Genomic DNA, 20,360 nt, shown 5'->3' on the forward strand with positions numbered 1-20,360 from the left:
ATGACGGCGTGTCGTACCTGACCAAGGCTGCCCCAGATCTTGGCCTGGATGGACGGGTACATCTGCTTCTCGTTGATGGTCATGGTGATGAGCTTGTCCAGGATGGCGGTGACCCGCTGACGCTTGGCATCATCGTTGTGTTTGCAGAAGCGAACCAGGTTGAGCAGCCAAGGAGTCATATACTCCAGACAGAGGTGTTTCAACTCAATACCTACACACAGAACGAACAGGTTTTAATTTCCTCAACAATCCCAGCTGGTGATCTTTAAGTCTGTTTTTAACACCAAAGTCTGATACCAAAAGTCCGAGCTGAGAAAACCCATGATTTTGCAAATGACTATATTTATACTGTATTGCCAGTCATTTGCAGATTTTGCAAATTATATAGTCAGGCAGAGCAAATGGCATCATTTGCAATATTTTTGCATGGTTCTAATACTCTCCATGGTCAGTGATTTTAGTAGATTAGCTGTGCAACACCAGCAGTGGGGAGAACATGCCGTACCATTAGCCTGGGACTGGCTTTGAAACCTCAATACCAACTATTTGAATATTTATTTATTTATTTATTTTGCAGCAGCATCAATCGCACAAACAAAGCTACTTAGGAGTAAATGATTCAAAGCTCCTGAACTGCTCATGCAAAAATTATTGTATAAAGTGATTCGATAAAAAAAAAAAAAAAAAAAAAAAAAAAAAAAAAAAAAAAAAGACTGACACCATAAGCGTCATGTCCGACTAAACAAATAGTCAGCAAACTGTCAGCTTTAGAAATAATTAGAACCGATCGAACAGCACCTGATTATAAATATGGTATATTTCATTTCTAAACACAGCACAAGAAATATTAATATAATATTAACATAATAATAATTATTTGGGATTTGTAGGAATTCTGAAATCAATTTAAAACTCCATCATAATGATAAAAAAAAAGAACCTCTTTATATTATATTTTGGCCCAGGACCTGGATGCCTATGCCAGGAGGTTAGGACTTGTAGTAACAAATCAACAAAGAAATCAGAATGTCTAATGTCTGAGTTTCTGGACTGAGGAGCGAATTGCGATCCTCACGAGCCTCGTTGGACACGGTGACTGTCAAAATAACAAAAAGACAATAATAAAAGAGGAACGAGGTGAGAACAAGGCACTGACTGGACTTGCTGAAGCCGGAGATGCACTCCTCCAGGAACTCCAGTGTGAGATGGGGCTCGTTGGCTGCCAGCGTCTTGCTGATGGAGACGATGAAGAGGGTGTTGTTGGCCGGGATGCACAGACCCGATGTCTCCAGCAGCTGGCCCTCGATCTTCAGGTTAAAGGTGCAGGTTAAGGCACACAGGAGATTATAGGCTGCTGACCTGCACACACGAGAGAGAGAAGACTAGAAAATTAGTCACAACGTAAAAATACGAAACGATTACTTTTTAAAAATACATTCGAGAGCACACGTTTTATCCGTTTCTAGTTCGTGTTATCGGTTACTTTTTGGCAGCTTTATAGTTCAGGTGTAACCGTTAGTGACCTGAGACTAGGGTCGGAGCTGCCCAGGTTGAGCAGGGCGATATTCAGGAGCGTCCCGGGCACGTCTTTGGGCCGGATCTTGGTGTGCTGTGGGATGGAGTCGGGCTGAGAGAGCTCCCAGCGCGTGCGGATGTGGATGATGGAGTGTACGATGGCCTCGCACTCTTGGTGCATGAAGGTGAGCGGCGTGCCCTGGTTAGCGATGGTCAGGGTGAACTGGCTCTCGTCCACTAGGCAGATCTCCTCGATCTCTGAAGCGTAGTAGATGTCATTAAGGAAGACGGACTGGCCCAAGACCCGTGTGCGATCTGCCGCAGTCACCTGCACCGCGTTGGAACCCACCTGAAGAGGGAGGGACAAGGAAATGATAGACTTAATTACTTGCTGGACTAACACCATTTTCTGTGTACCTTTCAGTAAGAACTAAAAGTAATTTGAGAGCAAAACAGTATTTTAATTTATTGCAGAAGAGCATCTCAGATTTTATCCCTTTATAGTCACATTTACCGTTGTGGAAGTTCATCATCATCGCTTTCACTACAGCAGCAGTCTGAATTACAATCTGAGCTGCTGTTAGTAAACTAACTACGTAACAACACATCACCAAGCGTCAGAGGAACGGTTCTAGCACGCTCACCTTGATGGACACCTTGGCGTCCTTGTGGGCCAGTTTGAGAGCATTATGAAACACCTTGAGATCCTCCTCCAGGCTCAGCGTGGCAGCCGGAAGCTTCTGCTTCTCCAGCTCGATGTGTTCAGCCAGCCTTGAAGGCGAGTCGATGAAAAGCAGCTTCTTGCTGCCCTTCAAGCCGGTGAGGAGCCTCTCGTGGTACTTGGTGTATTCCCTCACCCACGTGTTACAGTTGTAGATGTAGATGGCTGCTACGTTCTCGTAGGCGAAGCCTGGGAAGACGACAAACCATTTGGATAGGAAGTCGGTTTTAAAGCGGTTGCCGGGGCCAACATGGGTCAGGTCCACTACTATCTCGTACGGTTTGGCGTAGTAGGGCTTGAGAGTGAGCAGCACGTGGTAGATGAGCAAGTCTCCGTTAATCTGGCCAGTTTTAAACCTTAAAGAGGAGAAAGCAGGGAAAAGGTTTAGAGTAAAGACTGAAATAAGGCAGCTTTCAGAAAAGGGTTGAAGGAGGAATAACTGAACTCCAAGCTACTTTTCCCCCCTGATGAAATGTCAGCAAAACAAGAAGCTACGCTAAGGCTAATGGTCATATTTCATCTAGATAACAGATGAAACAGCTCTTACTGTGTTCATCATCGGAAGGGGATTATGAAAGTAATAAAAATTGAAAAATCCTCACAAATGACCTCTGAACCCAAAGGACTAAAATTTATACTCATTTCATTAATTAAGCTGTTTTCTATTAAACTTTTTTGTCATCGGTTATTAAAGGTTTCCCGTCTTGTTTCCAGCTACACACATAACCGAAATGCTTAGCAAGATATCCAGACAAAGACGTCTCGAGTTTAAAAGAAAAGCCGGCGCTTCCTCAGAAAAAGGTTTCATTTTGTTCTATTAGAAAAAGACGTCTAAAAGTCTAATTTCGTTTCCCCTATCAGCCTGTCGGCTTCGTCGTCGTCATCATCCTGCTCGTCTTAATCCTGTATGCAAATACTGCTTCTTTTTACAGTAAACGCACTTTTTTTTCTAATTGAGGTGACTTCCCTAAAAATGATGAAAGAGGAAACATCTCAAGATGAAGGTGCAACAAACCTAATGGTTATATTTTTGTAAGAATGTCTGAATTGCTGCGAATTTTTTTATCTGTTAATAAACTTGCTCTTGAGATCGTAGGGTAATGATTTACGAGACTTTCGGCTTTTAACCTTTTTATCACAGGAATGATGAAGAGCGCTCCTCTAGTGTGTGCTTGTTATTCTGTAAGAAAATATATATATATATATATATATATATATATATATATATATATATATATATATATATATATGTATATCTCCGATATTATCATCCGCACCACCTTCACATCCAGTAAACCGTTACCAAGCTGAGGATCATATACATATCCTATCATACACATACACTGAACATATACAGTACAACAAGGATCCAACCCTGACACCTTAAAACTGCTTAAGAACGAGGACAAAGAACGAGGTCTTAACATGCATGGCAAGCCACACGCAGGTTTAAAAATATTTCAAATAAACCCACAGCAGAAGTGAAAGAAGGACAGGAAATATGTCAGTCGTGGGTGCGATTCTGTACAGCCACAGCCCAAACTCCTCACGCTTCATCACCAGCTGCTTCACACTTCACACACTGATTCCACCTGACAACATCTCCCTGCTTTTCGCCAACGCCAGTCGAAGATCTCGAGGTAAGTAACAAACCTTCATCTTAACCTACACCAGGTCGGCTTGTTGGACTGAAATCTTACAGAAGGTTAAATACTTAATACTTTTCGTCTTCATATCAGAAAGCCTCCAGGACTCTAAATGCCCCAACAGCGAGTCCTTTTTATCAGCATATATCAGTAACGTATATGTAATGCTCTGTATTTATCTCAACCCTTTGTAGAATATACAAACAGAACGTAGCTGTTAGGTAAGAAGCGCTGATTAATAATCATAATAATAACCACTTGCTAACTCGCCAGCAGTAGCTAAAGTTAAAGCACCTGTCTTTTGTCTTTCGTAAATAGTCCTAAAATAAAATAAATAAAAACAAATAAAAATAAAATAAATAAAAACAAATTCATCACTATACCTGGAACCACGCGAAGCCTGCTTCTCTATCTATGTGGAAGAACTGGATTTCCATAATCTCAAGATTTTGGTTATTTAGAACCAAGATTTTGGTTATTTAGTCTAAAGATGTCATTCTGTTGTTAATATTACTACCAATTATATATATATACACATACATATATATATATATATATATATATATATATATATATATATATATATATATATATATATATATATATATATATATATATGTATATATATATATATATATATATATATATATACATATATATATATATATATATATGTATGTATATATATATATAAATATTTGATCTTATATTGTTTTACTTTTGTATTTATATAGGTCCTGTGGTGCGATGGGATAGGTGTGGGACGGGGGGTGGTACTGGGAGGGCAATAGTTTAAAAAGGTTTTTTCTCTTTTTGTTGGGATGTATTTTTGTGTGTTCTATCAAAATAAAAACAGTGAATTACAAAAAAAGAAAATAAATAAATAAATTAATTCACACAATAGATAGATAGATAGATAGATAGATAGATAGATAGATAGATAGATAGATAGATAGATAGATAGATAGATAGATAGACAGAGAAAGAGATAGATAGATAGATAGAGAGAGAGAGAGAGAGAGAGATAGATAGATAGATAGATAGATAGATAGATAGATAGATAGATAGAGAGAGAGAGAGAGAGAGAGAGAGATAGAGAGATAGATAGATAGATAGATAGATAGATAGATAGATAGATAGATAGATAAAATAGATTTACATTAAACATTGTAATAAAGTGCATTAAAGTAAAAGTAATTGAAACTTAAGTAAGCTGTAGAAATTAATACATTAATGTTACACAGGCCGACATACAGAAATTGATGCTCTTGAAGCTTTCATCCTTACAATGTTGACTTTAAGTGAATCATCAGAAACGACTGAAATTGTTAAATAGAACGTAAAGGAGTGGGGTTTTTAGTAGAGTGGGGAGGGTTTTTTTCCCCTCACTGGTAGAAACAAACGGCAATGGAAATTCAAATCAACAAGCCACAGAGATTTGCATTTTATTAAAGAACGTACATAAAAAAACTTAATTAATTAATTAATTAATTAATTAATTAAACAGGTTACAACGAACTGTAGGACTTTTGGCTTGGAGAAAAAACAAAATATGTCTTGGACCAACTACATAATTTGTATTTCCAAACAGTAGAAAAAACAACAGACAGAAATACAAAATGTCTCATTACAGAAAGAAAAAAAAATCTATATAAAAGTAAAAATAAATATGGTTTATTCATAAAACAGAAGAAAAACGATGGATGAATGAGTGAATGAATGAAGAGGACCGATGAGTTTCACGATCAAATGTACAAACAGGAAAATAATTTCAGTGCACTATTTAAAAAAATATATAAATAAACAAATAAACAAACAACTAAATAAATAATAATAATAATACAACTTTTCCTTAATTCTCTTTCAGATTCAGAAATGCATCACTTTGTGTGCTTCATTGTGCTTGTGAGTCTGGAAGGAATAAAAAATAATGCAGCAGTCGGGACAACGACGGAATCATCAACCAAAATCTCTCAAACGATCTTAAGAACATCTACAATGATATCCAAAGCGGCCGACGATCACCAAACCAAGTTACCTCAAACTTCGAGAAGTGTGCAATTGATTGAGCCATTGAGTGAGCAATCAAGTAAGCCATCGAGTAAGCCATCGAGTAAGCCATCTAGTGAGCCATCGAGTGAGCAATCGAATGAGACGTCATGTAAGCCGTCAGGCTGTCTGATTGAGCTCACGAACATGAAGGACACGTTACTATTTTATGCAAACGTAATACTCTTGCTAGTCTGTCTTTTCTTGCTGCTGATTATTATGTGCATGGCCTGCAAACGTTGCAGACGTGTCAGGAAGGACAAGATGGTCGTGATGAAATCGTCCAGCAGCGTAAATGGTAAGCCTTCTGAATCCGACGTCAAATATTCCTCTGTGAAAATGGAGATTGAGACAACAGATGAGGCAGATGAGGCACAGGAGCAAACCCCAGAAGAGGAGGTGGGTGGAGAAGCTTCCCAGGTCTCCGCCAAAGAGAACCAAAATACAGCCAAAGACACCAGTGGGACCAGTGAGGCCACGCCCACCCAAGAAGTCGATCCGTCCGACCAAACGGCTCTGAAGATGGAAGATTTGGAAAAGGCAGAATAGAAATCCTGCTGGCGTCACGGAAACAACCCGCGCAGCTCCAACCGCCGGAGGAACCGAATTCCTGTGTATCTGTAGTCTGTCGTCTAGCTTTTGTTTCTGGGCAACAAATTTCTAAAAGCTCTGTGCTGAATTTAGAAATGACTTTAAGAATAAGGTATTGCTTTTGTAAATGACTCAAATAAATGACTCATACCAAAATAACGGTCATGTATAGAGTCAACGAATACTGCTGAGTTTATTTGCTTTTTTTTTTTAAACCTTGCTTTTTTGGAAGAAATGGATAAATAAATACATTTCAAAATGCCTCGTCTCTTTTTTTTTTGCCCTGATTAGATCGTCTGATCACGTAACGTCTGTAATAATGCAACTTTCACTAAAAGGTGCAAATTTGAACAACGTCGCTTGGGTTATACAGTAGGTGGCTTGAGTTGTGGAGCTACAGCGCCAGGAGTCAGTGAAGGTAAAATAAAGTCATATTTAAAGGCGGGGTGCAGCAGGATGTTTGAGAAATGCTTCAGAAAACTGAGTCGGGCCGATGAACAAAACTAACGTGTAGCCAATGAGCAGAAAGGGGTGCGTCTTGTCAATATAGGCGGAGAGAGTGTTCAGTGCGCATGTGTGACATCAGCAGAAAGCGGTTTTAACATTGACATGGAGGATAAAAACAAAGAAAGAAAGTGAAGAAAGGCTTAAGATAAGGCAAGGAGTAGAACGTGTGTTAATATAGGATCAGGCAACTACTACTACGGAGAGAACTGAAGGAGCAGGAAGTTGGTCACATATTCACAGATTGGAGTTTCCCCGAGTCAATAACTCCTGAGCTAAACGCTGTTACTACACAAATAACACCTCTTTTCTATCGTAGTAATTTAGAGACGCAGCTACAACCGCGTTTTGTGTAGTAACAGCGTTTAGCTCAGGAGTTATTGACTCGGGAAACTCCAATCTGTGAATATGTGACCGACTTTACTTAAGACGCCGAGGCGCTTTTTTCCTTCTCGATAGGTGAGTAACTTTGGTTTTGCTTTGTTACACAGAACTAATATATGCCTTTGTACTTTACATGATTATGCTTGTGTGTCATTTTTGCTTGTTTGTTTATCTGCAATCGTATTGTTCTACCCTTCAGCTATGATAAAGACACTTTTCTTTTCAGTAGTCGCCTGGGTTACGTATGTACGTGTGGGCGGAGCTATCGATACAGGGGTGGGACCCATTTGGGTTAGGGGCGTGTTTGTTTTGGTGATTATATATGTCAACATTGGCTTTCAAACATCGTACCTCCCACCTTTAATACAACAAAATCAATTAGAACCAAGGTGTCTCGAATCTTGTATTTAACCAACAGGAAATTTACATGAATTCACATCCTTTTCCAGACCAATATATAAACCTCGAACATGACCTGCATGATCTTTATACACGTAGAAGAACGTCCCTAATTCCCAATACTATCCTTATCCTTTACTTCAAACTAAAAGCTACCCATTTGGCTCATTAGCAAAAGAAGGTACGTATGTATTATGAGAACATTTAGTCCAAACAAACAGCTACACACTTCCCCATCTGAATGGAGAAGATGGGATTAGTGGGCAGAGTGTTTGGCACTGCTGGGCTACACGGAAGAGCTCTTAAAGAATTCTGCTTTTCTGAAAGAACAGCCTTCAGCAGACAAAGCACCAATGAAAGACCATTCAAAACTTCTGTCCCGGGTTGTTCCTTTCTGTTCTACACACACACACACATGCACACACACTTCCTTTTCCTACGCTTACCTGCTTGCCAGCGTAAGAATCTGAGGAGATTGCAAATAACCAGCAGGCTATAACTGCGCATAGAAATCCTCTTTAATTCTGTTCCATTTAAACAAATAAGAGTTTACCAATTGCTACAAAAGGATTTCCAATTCAAATTGGTGTACTGGTCCCAATATGTACGACATGGCTGACGCAATTCAAAACAAGGCACTGGCTAAAAGATGTAGTGATGGAGGTGATGGGGACTGAATGGAGCCGGGCCTCTCTGGTGAAATCTGGACTGTAATTGGTCAGAAAAGTGTTGATTATTTTCCCCCAAGTGCGGCTCTGACGGTAGGTTGACGATAGGTCCTGATAAGTAAAGAAGTCTTTAGTGTCAGTTCAGCATCAGGAAAGAAAGAAAGACAAAGAGGATTGTTTATAGCAATGATACAAGTGATGACAGGAACTCATTTTGAGGAGGTAACTATAACCAGATAAAAACTACATGTAAATTGGAAGCATCACAAGACTAGTCGAAGGTTAGGAATAATACAAATAGAGCTCAAGTCATTTAGGAGAGATGTGATGTGGGAGGATCTTAAAGTAGAAACAATGAAGTCAGCAATTCCTCTACCTCTCTACCAGCATGCGAGCTGGGACAACTCTGCACTTCTCTCTACTTCTGCAACGCCCACCCATCACTCCCTCTACCCCTCTTCCAAACTCACACACACACACACACACACACACACCGTTCCGCTCCACTAACAGCACGAGTTCAGACTCTGTTGTTGCTGCATTGGATCGGTGCAGGTGCTTGTACACCCTCTCACTGCACCACTGTGTCTGTGTCCAAGAACCGGAATAATCTTTTATAAGGCAAGACGGGACCAAAATAACGGCTGCAGTTTATAGTCTTGTAAAAGGAGGACAAACGGGGGAGGGGAAGCAACCGGAGGGGCAAAGAAATGACGGGAGAGAGATGAAAAAAAGGTGAGTGATTCACAATGCAGTAGCATGTATCCCAGCAGAGCATCGCATCTTCAGTAACTTTGATGGTCAGCAATCTAACGTGCAAAGGCAAGATTTTTTTTTTTACCTAAACATTCTTTTAAACAGCCGACTACAGCATGGCTCAGCTCTCCAGCATATGCTGTGAAGCAATTTCTCAGGCCACTTACCGTTCATAACATCTAATACCATAATTAAAGTATCAAAGTTAAGCCAAATGAGGCTTAATGTGATGCTGCAGTAGAAACCACAACCTTCCGCTATGAGCATCTGACACTGTTAGCAGTTTGTCTATATGTAGTTATACGGAACAAGTCACACGTTGTACTGCGACTCCTTCACCAGTGTATGTACTGGATAATGTCCCAGAATGCACCTGGTGCAATCACTCGTGCTTTCTGATGAACAGGAAAGTATCTGATTTAGCTGAAAAATAAATCAAGTAAGAACGAATGCATTTCAATGGAGCGGGTGGTGTTTCTGAAGGTTCAAAATGAAAGAGGTGGAATCATTGCGTACAAGCAAGATTGGAAAAATGACCTCAGATAATACTAATCTCGTCCGATTAGACCCGCTGTAAATATGTACGGTAAAATTCCGTCATTTCCTGTTTAAAAGTAGTTTTTGGCACGTTTTGCAAGCATGGAGGTGCCATGTTGTCTGTTTGCGCACGTGATAACAGGAAGCAACGTCATACGCACATGATGACAAGGAGGTTACTGTGGTGCATAAAGCGAGTTACCCCTCCCACTTCTGCTAGTTTTACTGAGATGTCTTGTCCCGTGCGAATTGGCTAATTAATATTACAGACGTCCTGAGGTAAAATTGCATTACTCCACGTCCCCAAGTAAAACTAATCCCGTCCGAATAGGGCTCTAGATATATAAACTCACCAGTCACAAAACCCAGATACATAAATTCACAAGTCAAAGTTGTTGAAAAAGCAGAAGGTTTTGAGATGGCTCGGGTAAGACAACATTTACAAAAATTGTTAAATGTAAAACAAAAACTAATCTGCAGATGTTGACACCTACTGTATGTAGTGTGTACTTGCAACCATGTGCTACTCAAAAGAGATCCATCCATCATCAGGACGGTAGATGAAAATGGCTCTTGGTTACTAACATTGGGTTGATTTATTGTCTCCCACAGGTGTGCCTTGAAGATGCGTGAAGCTGCTCTACTGCACTGTACACTTCTGCTGCTGCTTTTGGCCCGGTGCATCGATGCAGCATGTCCCTCGATATGTTCCTGCAGTGAAAGCGATAGAGAGGTAGATTGCTCCTGGAGAGGACTGAGAACCCTCCCCAATGGCATCCAGTTCAACATCCACTCTCTCAATCTGTCCCACAACCGTCTGGCTGACCTGGACGACGTCCTGGCCCCCTACACCCACCTCCGCACCTTGGATGTCTCTCACAACCGACTTTCCCGCATGCCTGCCTTGTTGCCCCGCTCTCTGTGGGAAATTTATGCCTCGGGCAACCGCATCCGCCTTCTGGAGAAGAATGACACGGTCTACCACTGGAACCTGCGTCTACTGGATTTGTCTGTAAACAGGCTCGAGCGGGTCGTGTTCATCAACAACACGCTACCAAACCTGCAGGCTCTAAACCTTAGCTGCAACAAGTTCTGGACGGTGCCTACTAACATGCCCCGGAACTTGGAGATGGTAGATCTGTCACACAACACACTGGTACAGATCCTGCCTGGGTCACTAGACCGCCTACCCAGGCTATCACGGTTCTACTTACATGCCAATCGCTTTTCCACAGTGTGTGAAGGTGCTTTTGAGCAACTCCATGGACTAAAACTCATCACACTAAGAGACAACCCTTGGGCCTGTGATGACTTCTCGAACATCAAATATCTGATGGACTGGGTCAGGTACACTTCAGCGCATGTGCTGGATTGCCCGTGCCACACCTGGTCAATCTGTGGAGATGCCCAACATGCAAGGGTGACATCAGGGTGGTACTTTGCCTCCTACACCCTTGCTCCACGTGGCGGACCGGGTTGGGAGTTCAATCGTCTCCTAACTGGGGTGACTACCCACTACATGTCTGAAGATGTGCTCACTGGCTCTCAGCACACCAGGAAGATTCCCAAACTCTCTAGTCATCAAGATAACAATGAGGAATCTTTTGGGCATCGTTTTCTTTTGACCTCTTCTTCAGAAAGTCTTTCCGCGACAAGCCTGCCTCTCCCCACCGACATGCCTGTCACCAGGGATCTCCTCACTACCAGTGGCATCTCCACTTCAAGCACACGCAGGACAACCACTCTTCGCACCAGGAGCGTCAGGAGAACCATTCAGAAGCTTGGCAAAAACGCGAGCCCGGAAAACAAAGCTTGGTTATTGTTCACAGTCTTGCTAAGTGTCCTCTTTCTGATAACTTCTCACCAGTTCATGTAAAAACACCTCTATAGATTTGCTTCCATCATGATCCAAGTAAAATTTCCATAAACAAAGCAGATCTTTCAGTAATCTCCATGCTCTGTAACTGCTCCTGATAATATTAATCTTACAAATAAACTCTTTGTATAGTATTTATTTTAAAAATAAGAAGTAAGATTACAAACGGAGTCTTGCACTAAATCACACTGACCACGTGACATCTTTTAGCACGTAGTCTTAGCATTAGGTTCGATCCACGTCGGGAAAACCGACCGAATGGAGAAGACTCTGTACCGAACAATACAGCAAGGTGAGCAACAGAATAAAAAACTTGTTTCCTTTTGGATCCCTTACTTTGCATTGCACATAATTACGTACGTCCTCTATTTCACCGGTGTGTTGCAGTCGTGTCATACTGACACAGAAACGGTAACTGTAATTTGTTTGTAACAGTGTTGAAGGGGTTAAGAGACAGAACTGAAAACGTATCACACCCCGAGGCATCTTCCTTGCTTCAGAGGCTCGTTGTTTAATCCCTAAAATCTAAACGTTGACGCTTTTCACCAGTACTACAGTAACATGCTAAAAGTAAAGGTTTTGCTCTTCAGTGTGATACACTTGTGTATTGCATTACACATTTTCCCATTATGGTTGATCATAGCCGGTAAGGAGAACGTCTGTGTTTGGCGGGTATGATAACGACTAGCACTTTGATGTACATCAGTTCACCATTACAGCTGCTTTGCTTGTATAGATCCTGAAGATTAAATGCAGATTGTTTTTACATTTGTGACACTGAAGATTCGTGTCCTGATTTATTCCAAAAATGGGTGCGGATCATGACCTGGAAGCATTTATACCGGGGGAGAAAAAAACAAAAAACACAAAGCCCGGGATTTAAAAGTAAAATGCATGAATATCCACTTTCCACTTTCCATTTTCCTCAAAAGCACCAGCAGGGAAGGAAGAAACCCAAATGAGTGCAAATGTTTTGAACACTGCGGTGTGTTATTCCTATTGCTTTGTCCTCACAGTACTACGTCATGAGTCTTTAGCTTTTGAGGACGCACTCAGTTCCATCACAGCGGTGTGGATAAGCGCACAATACACCGGTGTGTCGCCATTCCTGATTACGTTCAACTGTTGCGTCAACACGACGTGGGCAAAGACATGCGTGTCCAGAATTTGGCTAAACTCCTGCTCGAATTTCTGGGTTCCTCATTAGGATTATGCAGATCTCTTGCACGTCATTCTGACGTCTACAGTTACTGGATTTTTCACTGGTAGGCACAAACGCTTGCATTAAAATAAAAAAAAAAACAAAACAGGAACATAAAAACGATCTGAAGGAAACAGCATCTGTGGCTTTGCTGTTAAACGGAGCACCATAAAAGAAAAAAATGTAAAATAAAGATACATAGTCTAACTCTGAGAAGATACCAAGCATCTTTCTCATATTCTCATATCTTCTCATATCAGATATCAAGCATTCTTTTTTGCCAAACAAGTTTTAACTAGATTTGTAAAGTTCGTCACAACAAACTTTGATGTTGGCTTTGACGAGCCAAGTACTCGCAAAAGCCGGTGCTTTTTGGAGGCAAGTGGACATAAGGGTCAGTGTTACTTTTGGAGGTAAGTGGATAGAAAGATAGAGTGACAAAACATTTGGAGGCAAGTGGAGATGAGCATGTGACGTCATCCGAATTCTCCTGAGGAAGTTCCCCTCATTGTTCTGAGTGTTTTGATTTTGCATATTTTGGGGGCGGAGCTGCGGCACAACCGGAAGGCCAGTCGGTACACCAAATTAAACCTTTGTTCAGAGTATCACAATAAAGGAGCTGGCTGAGTTTGGTGTAGATAGTTTAAAAGCTTGCCGAGTTATAAACCTCCAAAGTTTATAATAGGAGTCTATGGGAAAAAAGGCCAATTTGAGACCCGGTACCGGAAGTACCGGTACTCGTATCGCTTAGAAAAGTAATAGCAACAAACTTCAGACCAGGGTCTACAACATATCCGAATTTGGTGCATGTGGCTCGAAAGCCCTAGGCCGCATTAAATTTTATAAATTTTTTCTACAAAGCCAACATAATTAATCCTGGTCATTAATTAAAAATTTTTAAAAAATGCTTTAATTTAACAATGTGGCTTTAACCATCATTATTGAGCAGCTTATAATAAAATAATCCATGATCCAGCACATCCTATTATCTTATTTAATCTTTACAGTGCTGAGTAACACAGAAATAAATGAATCGTTCGGATGAAAAACGGTGTGGAACATAAAAAGTCATCACGCTCCATATAGAAGTTTAGAGACTTGTTTCATTTTTAAGTAGCGCAATGCCACCACATCTCCAAATGCAAAACAAAAACAAAGTTTAATCAAATGAAACTCTGCTCTGCCTCAACTACTTAACTGCAGAGCAAAGCGAAGTGTGTGCGTCACGCGTCTTGAGGTCGGCGTGTGTATAAAACGTGCGGATAACACGGCACCGATAACACAATACAGGAGCTGACACGTCGTCCGCCGTCATTCGTCTTCATCTCTTCGAGTGCTACATCACAGGTGAGTGAGCGAGATGCGACTTACGATCGTACTTATGGAGTATTAACTTAACTTACTGCGTGTGGGTTTCAACAAAACGGGGTTCAGGATGTTAAAAGGATTTTTAAGCCGTATTTTTAAGTGACGGTTTTTAAACAAACCCTGAAGAGAAAAACAAACAAACAAAAAAAAAAACTAACAAATCTGTAAGATGAAATCGCAGCTTATTGAACTGAACGTCTTCAAAATGAGCAATTTTACTGCAGGACGATTGCATGCATTTACATACAGTTGCAAAATTATTGGCACCCTTCTAAAATATAAACAAAAAGATATAAAAGTGTTTTGTGTTTTTTGTTTGTTTGGTTGGTTTGTTTTTTTATTAATTATTTTTCTAAGCATTTTATTTGAATGTACTCTGGAAAATGATTCATTACGAAATGTTTAGTGAAATTATTTGAAAAGACGTAAGCTTAAATCAGAAAAAAAAAAAAAAAAAAATCAACAGCATTTCGATGTTTTACATTTAACACTAGAACTTTGTATGCGTCAACTATTAATCTACAGAGATTTATGTTACGCTGCCTTAAGATCTGAATCCGAGCAGCTAAAAGGGTCATTTTTTCATTCATAACCCAGAGCAATATTATTGCTGGCCCACGATTACTATTTCTAGCCCCTACTAAAATAATAGCATCACTAAAATGTAAAGATAATTCCTGTTCTTCCTGTCGGGTGTGTGGACGAGCCGCAAGGAATCAGACCGCAGCTTGTCAATGAGACTCATATCTAGAAACTGAGATTTTGCGAAGTCTCTATCTGTTTATTTTTCTGTGTTAAATTCAATGTGCTGGTTAGCAGTACTTTAAGAGCTCCTGCACCAACCTAATACATAAAATACAACATTTTACAAACAGTGTGTGTTTCTATCCTGGACTTTAGATCCAAAGATTCTCATTGAAAATAAAGTGCTGCGTTTTCTTTTTTCTTTTGCTTTCTTTTGTGCAAACGTTCTATAAAGTGTGTTATTGTAAAGAACGCCTTTAAAAGACGTTGAAAATTAATTTGCATGGCACAAAAACACCATGATGTCATTTTTTGGACATACTTACAGCTGTTACGTATCTGTTACGTATATGTACAGTATTTCTTGGCTTACGCAGACAACCGACAATTCAAAGACCAATAAAATAATAAAAAGAATAAGCCTTGAGGGCTGAATCGGTTTATTCTGTATAATGATACGTACTGATCGCTGGTCTTCCGCCCCTTCAGTTCTGTACTAATGTTAAAAACACCTCTGTATATTTACATGAAGGTGGAAAAGGACAGAACAGAACTATGTAGAGTTTATCCACTTTCTGTGTTTCATTCTCCAGGTCTGAAGGAACAGCGCGATGAAGCTCGGTGTGGCTACATGTCTACTGCTGGTGTCTGTAATGTGCAGCCTATTTGAAAAAGGTGAAATGGTCACCAACAGCACAAACACCACCACCACCACCACCACCACGTCCACCACAACTATCGCAGGTGGTGCCGCTGGTGGTGCCGCTGGTGGTGCCGCTGGTGGCGCCGCTGGTGGCGCCGCTGCTGCCGCCACCACCACCACCGCCGCCACCACCGCCAAGACAAACGGGGCTCAGTCCATCAGCTTCCCCTTCTCAGGTGGAAACCTTCTGCTCCTTTTGACCACGTCGGCCGTCTTCTCCATGGCGTTGCTGCTGAATTAACGGACAGAACGCTGCTTCCTTTCACACGGGCGGTTAACGAATACCGCAAACCTTCAGATCACCTAATAGGAATCTAATAAGCAAGTAGATTGGGTTGATGGAATCCTTGTTAGCTTCTTTCTAATTGACAACATAATCCAATGTATATTATATATGTGTGTATGTAAATATAAATATAAACAGCTTCTATTTTTCTGTAAAAGCAACTAGTTCTATTCCTAACGTACTCCTTGCGCTTGTACGAACGTATCGTTCTCTGTTTCAGTTTAACTAACACAATGAATTAGGTTTGTCATAACCTGTGACCGTGTCGACGCTGCAGACGTGTCGTTCTTTCAAAGCAAGACCAACGATCCGTCTTTTCTGCTCGACGGACGCAGAAGCTGTAAAGAACCAAAGGGACGATCTGCAGCGCCTCGGCACTCGGGTCAGCACATCTAAGATGTAAACTGATGTAGATGGTTTTATGGGTGATGATTAAATATTCTCTGTACAATTATCTCACTGGAAATCTGCTTGCTTATTTTAAAAGAATGGATCACTTTTCTACACTAAACCTCGGGTCAGTGGAACAGAATCAGAAAGTTTGAAGCTCTGAGTGAAAGATCCCCAGTCAGGTTGTTAAAGTGACAGTATCTAAAGCACCAGAAGGGGGAGGAAGAGCTCCAGCTAGATTTCTGATCTGCTGATGACGACGTAGGCGTCAGGAAAAAGCAAGCATCACGTCCCGTAGCACAGCGTGTGATTTTATTATTATTATATTAATTACAGCTTTAGAACAGAAGCGGTTTTATTATTTACTCTGATTTGCTTGAGAGTATAAACAAGACCTAGAGATATTGATAGAAATGTTTAGAAATAACTCTAAAATCTATCTTAAAGGGTCTGTGGGAACTGTTAGGTTCGGTGACTCGGTCTGTAAAATAAAACTAACTAGATATTAGACATTTAAAAAATATAGAATCTTTCTTTAAACTATTTTATATATATATATATATATATATATATATATATATATATATATATATATATATATATATATATATATATAATAGTTTAAAGAAAGATTCTAAAGATTCTACAGGTGGCGGTTTTTTTTCATCTTGTCAGCAAAAAAATATATATATATATATATATATATATATATATATATATATATATATATATATATATTTTTTTTTTTTTTTTTTTTTTTTTGCTGACAAGATGAAAAAAAACGCCACCTGTGACAAACTACTACATGCACCGATCTTATCTATATAGCAACAGAAGGTTTTTCAGCAAACAAAAACAAAACTTTAATCAAATGAAAGTGCGGCGTCCGTGGCAGCCACGTGCTAAACAAAGCGTTTTTTGCACGATGTCAGTCACATGACGTCAGTCTCGCTATAAAGCTCCAGAATACGGTGCGGGTGCTGCAGAAGACAACACATCTTTTGTTTTTGGCTGTCACAGGTGAGCAGAACATCATATAACATCACGATACTCATCACGACGGAATAAATACTCGATCTGAATCCGTCTGCGTGCGCTAACCTAAATTCTGCGAGATGCCTAGCTAAATAATGAATAGGGTGATGGGCGGAATTGTTGTGCTTAAATTTTTTATTCAGATTTTTTTTCGTTAAAATTCGTAACATTAAAGAGATAAAAAAATTTTGCAGCAGCTTTCAAAAAAAAAAAAATCTAAATAAAAAATTATTGAATTTTAAATTTAACGTCTTCATCTTTTGTGTTTATACAAATTAACTAGTTCTTTAAAAAAAAAGAATAATAAAATACCAATACAGCTAATAAAGCTGTACACGTTTATATTTAATTGTTGAATTTGTTGCACTGCAAAGTCCAGAAACGTGACGTTATCGATAACGAAGCTGTTACGTCACGTTACATTTATATTTACGGTTTTTCGATACCATTAATAATATAGAAATGAGTAAATTGTGTATATAATTCTATTTCTTTTCTTGAGGTTAGTTTCAGATGCTTGGGTAAAATTCCACTAATTAAGGAATTTGTTTCAGATAGAATTTGTTTACTGATGTTAAAAAGCTAAAAAGTTCTTCATTTAGTTACTTACAAAAAAAAGTATCAGTCTCAGGGTTGATAGACTTTCGCTAACGTCTGTAGTGTTTATTAAGCGCCACACTAAGGCTTTATGCGTCCTGAGATTTCTAAACAGGATTCAGAAAACAGCAACTAAATCTGTAAGCAACCGAGTGGAGCTTTGAGAACGATTACTAGCTAGAGTTTATAAGCAGAAAACGTAGCTAGCAATAAATAAATAAATAAAAAAACAAACAAACACAGTATTCTTTTTAATCAATTCAGCACAAAAAAGGTAACTTTTTTTTTTGGTTTAAAATATTAACATTAAAGAGAAGGATTTGCTCAGTTGATTCTGTTTTTTTCCGTTCTTATTTTTGGGTTAAACATCATCGATCGTGTGAACCGGTAGCGGAAAGAAATAAAAAAATAAAGGGGGCAAAGTGATAGCGCAAGTCAGTCCCTGCCTGAACTCAGCTGTGTTTTTCGTTGCAGTTCATTCTACAGGCTTTAAGGAACAGCAAGATGAAGGTCGTTGTGGTGATGTTGGTTGTAATGTGCAGCTTGGTGGGTCTGGGCCTTTCTACTTTAACAACCAACAGCTCATCCATGTCTGGAACTGGTGGCACCATCCCCACCACCAGTGGGGCTTTGGCCACCATCTTCACCTCCCCAGGTGGAAGCATTCTGCTCTTTCTCACAGTGCCGATGGTCCTCTTCGTTCAAGCGCTGATGAAGTAGCGGCTTGGACGGAAACCGGCTCAGGAAATGATCGGCGCTCCAAATCCCCACATCACCGAATAAGAATCTAATAACCGAGTAGATTGGGTGGATGGAATACTTTTTTGTTTCGTTCTGAAATCTAACACAATCCGACAATATAATGGACTTTTATCACTTTCGTTCTTCTGTACCAGGGGTGTGTTTACTGTCCTTTGTATTTCTGTGATCCGATGTGCTTCAGCTACATGTTACCGTGTTACTGAGCATTAAGAGCGCTGTAACTGCTGAACTGGTCCATGCTGCTTCGTCCAAAACAAGACGAGAGCTTGAGAGAACCGGTGGAACTTTCTACAGAGCCAACTGCAAGACCAGGAACAGCAGAACATCCTGAAGAACATCATCCAATTCATCTTGAGCTAAACTCATGGAGATAATTCCATGCTTTCAAATCTCTCTGTATATTTTTTCCCTACAAGTTAAATCTTGCACCCCTGATGCCCTACAAGTTAAATCTTGCTCTTGTTAGAAGATACCATGTGTAGAAATGTTCTGCTCTTTCTCTTGTTTGGTGTATGTCCATTTTTTCCCCCCATCCTTTCACACTGACTCTCTCTCAAACCGTCTCAGCATGTAACCGATGCTCCGAAATCTTGAGATGAATTAATAAGAATGTAGTAATTGTGTAACATGGATGAAGAAACCCTCTGAATCCTTTACTTTCCTTTATTCTCGGTTTGAACCTGATGAATATTCATGAAACCGATTAGAATATCCATATTTTAATATGTGCTTATATGACCTTTGGGGTTTAGTCTTAAAATGTTAGCATGAAATAAAAAGCCTAACTCATTAAAACCTCACTGTCCTGGTGTTCTTCTGCTTCTGAAAACCTTCTGAGCTTCTTGGAGATCTTTAGGAAATTTACTAACAACATATTTTGCATTGAAACAACAAAGTAAAGCAAAACAAACAAAAAAACGCTTGTACTCGATTAGCCATAGACTGTAAACGTTTGCATTCTCAATCTTCTTAGCTGTGGTGTTCCTCAGGGATCCGTTCTCGGCCCTGACCTTTTTTGTTCTAAGTTCATGCTACGCTGATGATATTGGTCTCTAAAACCAGAATTCAAACAAAATGAAACCAAAAACTGAGGTGAAATGATTTTGATCCAATTTTATTTGACACCTTTCAGAAAATGAAGGCGTCTTTTTACAAAGCGAGAATGCATAAAAAAAATAAATTAATTAAAAAAGAAAGTAAAATATCATCCGGCCAAAAATTCGAAATAAAATCAGACCGGGAAAACAAATTAAATAGACAAATGTAGCAGTACCTTTTTTTTTTTTTAACTCAAACTCTTACCTGCGAGTGATGTAGTAGAAGACGGGGTTGCCGTTCTTGGATGTTCCTGCCTGGTAGAAAATGCCGAGGGTTTTCAAGGCTTTGAACTCTTCTTTTTCATGAACCTGGTGCCTGGTTCGAAGAGTCAGAATTTTGATTCATCAGATTCATCATCGATTTTTTACGTTGAACTTCATTATTGAGTTGTGTAGAAGAACAGAAATGTCATGTTGAAGTCATCTTCATTCATTTTCTACCGTTTATCCGAACTACCTCGGGTCACGGGGAGCCTGTGCCTATCTCAGGCGTCATCAGGTATCAAGGCAGGATACACCCTGGACGGAGTG

At 39.8% G+C, this 20,360-nt stretch overlaps 4 protein-coding genes across 4 annotated transcripts in view; 3 read left to right on the forward strand and 1 right to left on the reverse strand.

Annotated features, from left to right (window-relative positions):
- nf1b (neurofibromin 1b) overlaps window positions 1-20,360 on the reverse strand; it is a 60,606-nt gene that overhangs the window by 12,285 nt on the left and 27,961 nt on the right. Inside the window, exons 35-39 of the mRNA XM_060895539.1 lie at window positions 20,035-20,145; window positions 2,160-2,592; window positions 1,524-1,864; window positions 1,157-1,359; window positions 18-211 (exon numbers count right to left, since the gene is read on the reverse strand). Of these exons, the coding sequence (XP_060751522.1) occupies window positions 18-211; window positions 1,157-1,359; window positions 1,524-1,864; window positions 2,160-2,592; window positions 20,035-20,145 (1,282 nt within the window). The remainder of the gene's footprint in view (window positions 1-17; window positions 212-1,156; window positions 1,360-1,523; window positions 1,865-2,159; window positions 2,593-20,034; window positions 20,146-20,360) is intronic.
- LOC132863242 (uncharacterized) lies at window positions 3,675-6,783 on the forward strand. Its single transcript, XM_060895944.1, has 2 exons — window positions 3,675-3,876; window positions 5,750-6,783. Exons 1-2 carry the CDS (start codon window positions 3,738-3,740, stop codon window positions 6,478-6,480), a joined length of 870 nt encoding a protein of 289 aa, XP_060751927.1. The 5' UTR covers window positions 3,675-3,737; the 3' UTR covers window positions 6,481-6,783.
- Window positions 9,056-11,923, forward strand: LOC132863353 (oligodendrocyte-myelin glycoprotein-like). The gene is made up of 2 exons (XM_060896122.1): window positions 9,056-9,212; window positions 10,383-11,923. Exons 1-2 carry the CDS (start codon window positions 9,202-9,204, stop codon window positions 11,644-11,646), a joined length of 1,275 nt encoding a protein of 424 aa, XP_060752105.1. The 5' UTR covers window positions 9,056-9,201; the 3' UTR covers window positions 11,647-11,923.
- LOC132863354 (uncharacterized) lies at window positions 14,095-16,380 on the forward strand. The gene is made up of 2 exons (XM_060896123.1): window positions 14,095-14,194; window positions 15,553-16,380. The coding sequence occupies exon 2, from the start codon at window positions 15,571-15,573 to the stop codon at window positions 15,901-15,903; it is 333 nt and encodes a 110-aa protein (XP_060752106.1). The 5' UTR covers window positions 14,095-14,194; window positions 15,553-15,570; the 3' UTR covers window positions 15,904-16,380.

Source organism: Tachysurus vachellii, chromosome 20, assembly GCF_030014155.1.
Source record: "Tachysurus vachellii isolate PV-2020 chromosome 20, HZAU_Pvac_v1, whole genome shotgun sequence".
NCBI classification, from domain to species: domain Eukaryota; kingdom Metazoa; phylum Chordata; class Actinopteri; order Siluriformes; family Bagridae; genus Tachysurus; species Tachysurus vachellii.

What these genes read in the sequence shown, in the direction of transcription:
- LOC132863242 (XM_060895944.1), top strand. Translation starts at nt 3,738, where the DNA reads ATGTCAGTCGTGGGTGCGATTCTGTACAGCCACAGCCCAAACTCCTCA. An exon ending in CGCCAGTCGAAGATCTCGAG is followed by an intron (nt 3,877 to 5,749) that starts GTAAGTAACAAA and finishes ATTCTCTTTCAG; the next exon opens with ATTCAGAAATGCATCACTTT.
- LOC132863354 (XM_060896123.1), top strand. Translation starts at nt 15,571, where the DNA reads ATGAAGCTCGGTGTGGCTACATGTCTACTGCTGGTGTCTGTAATGTGC.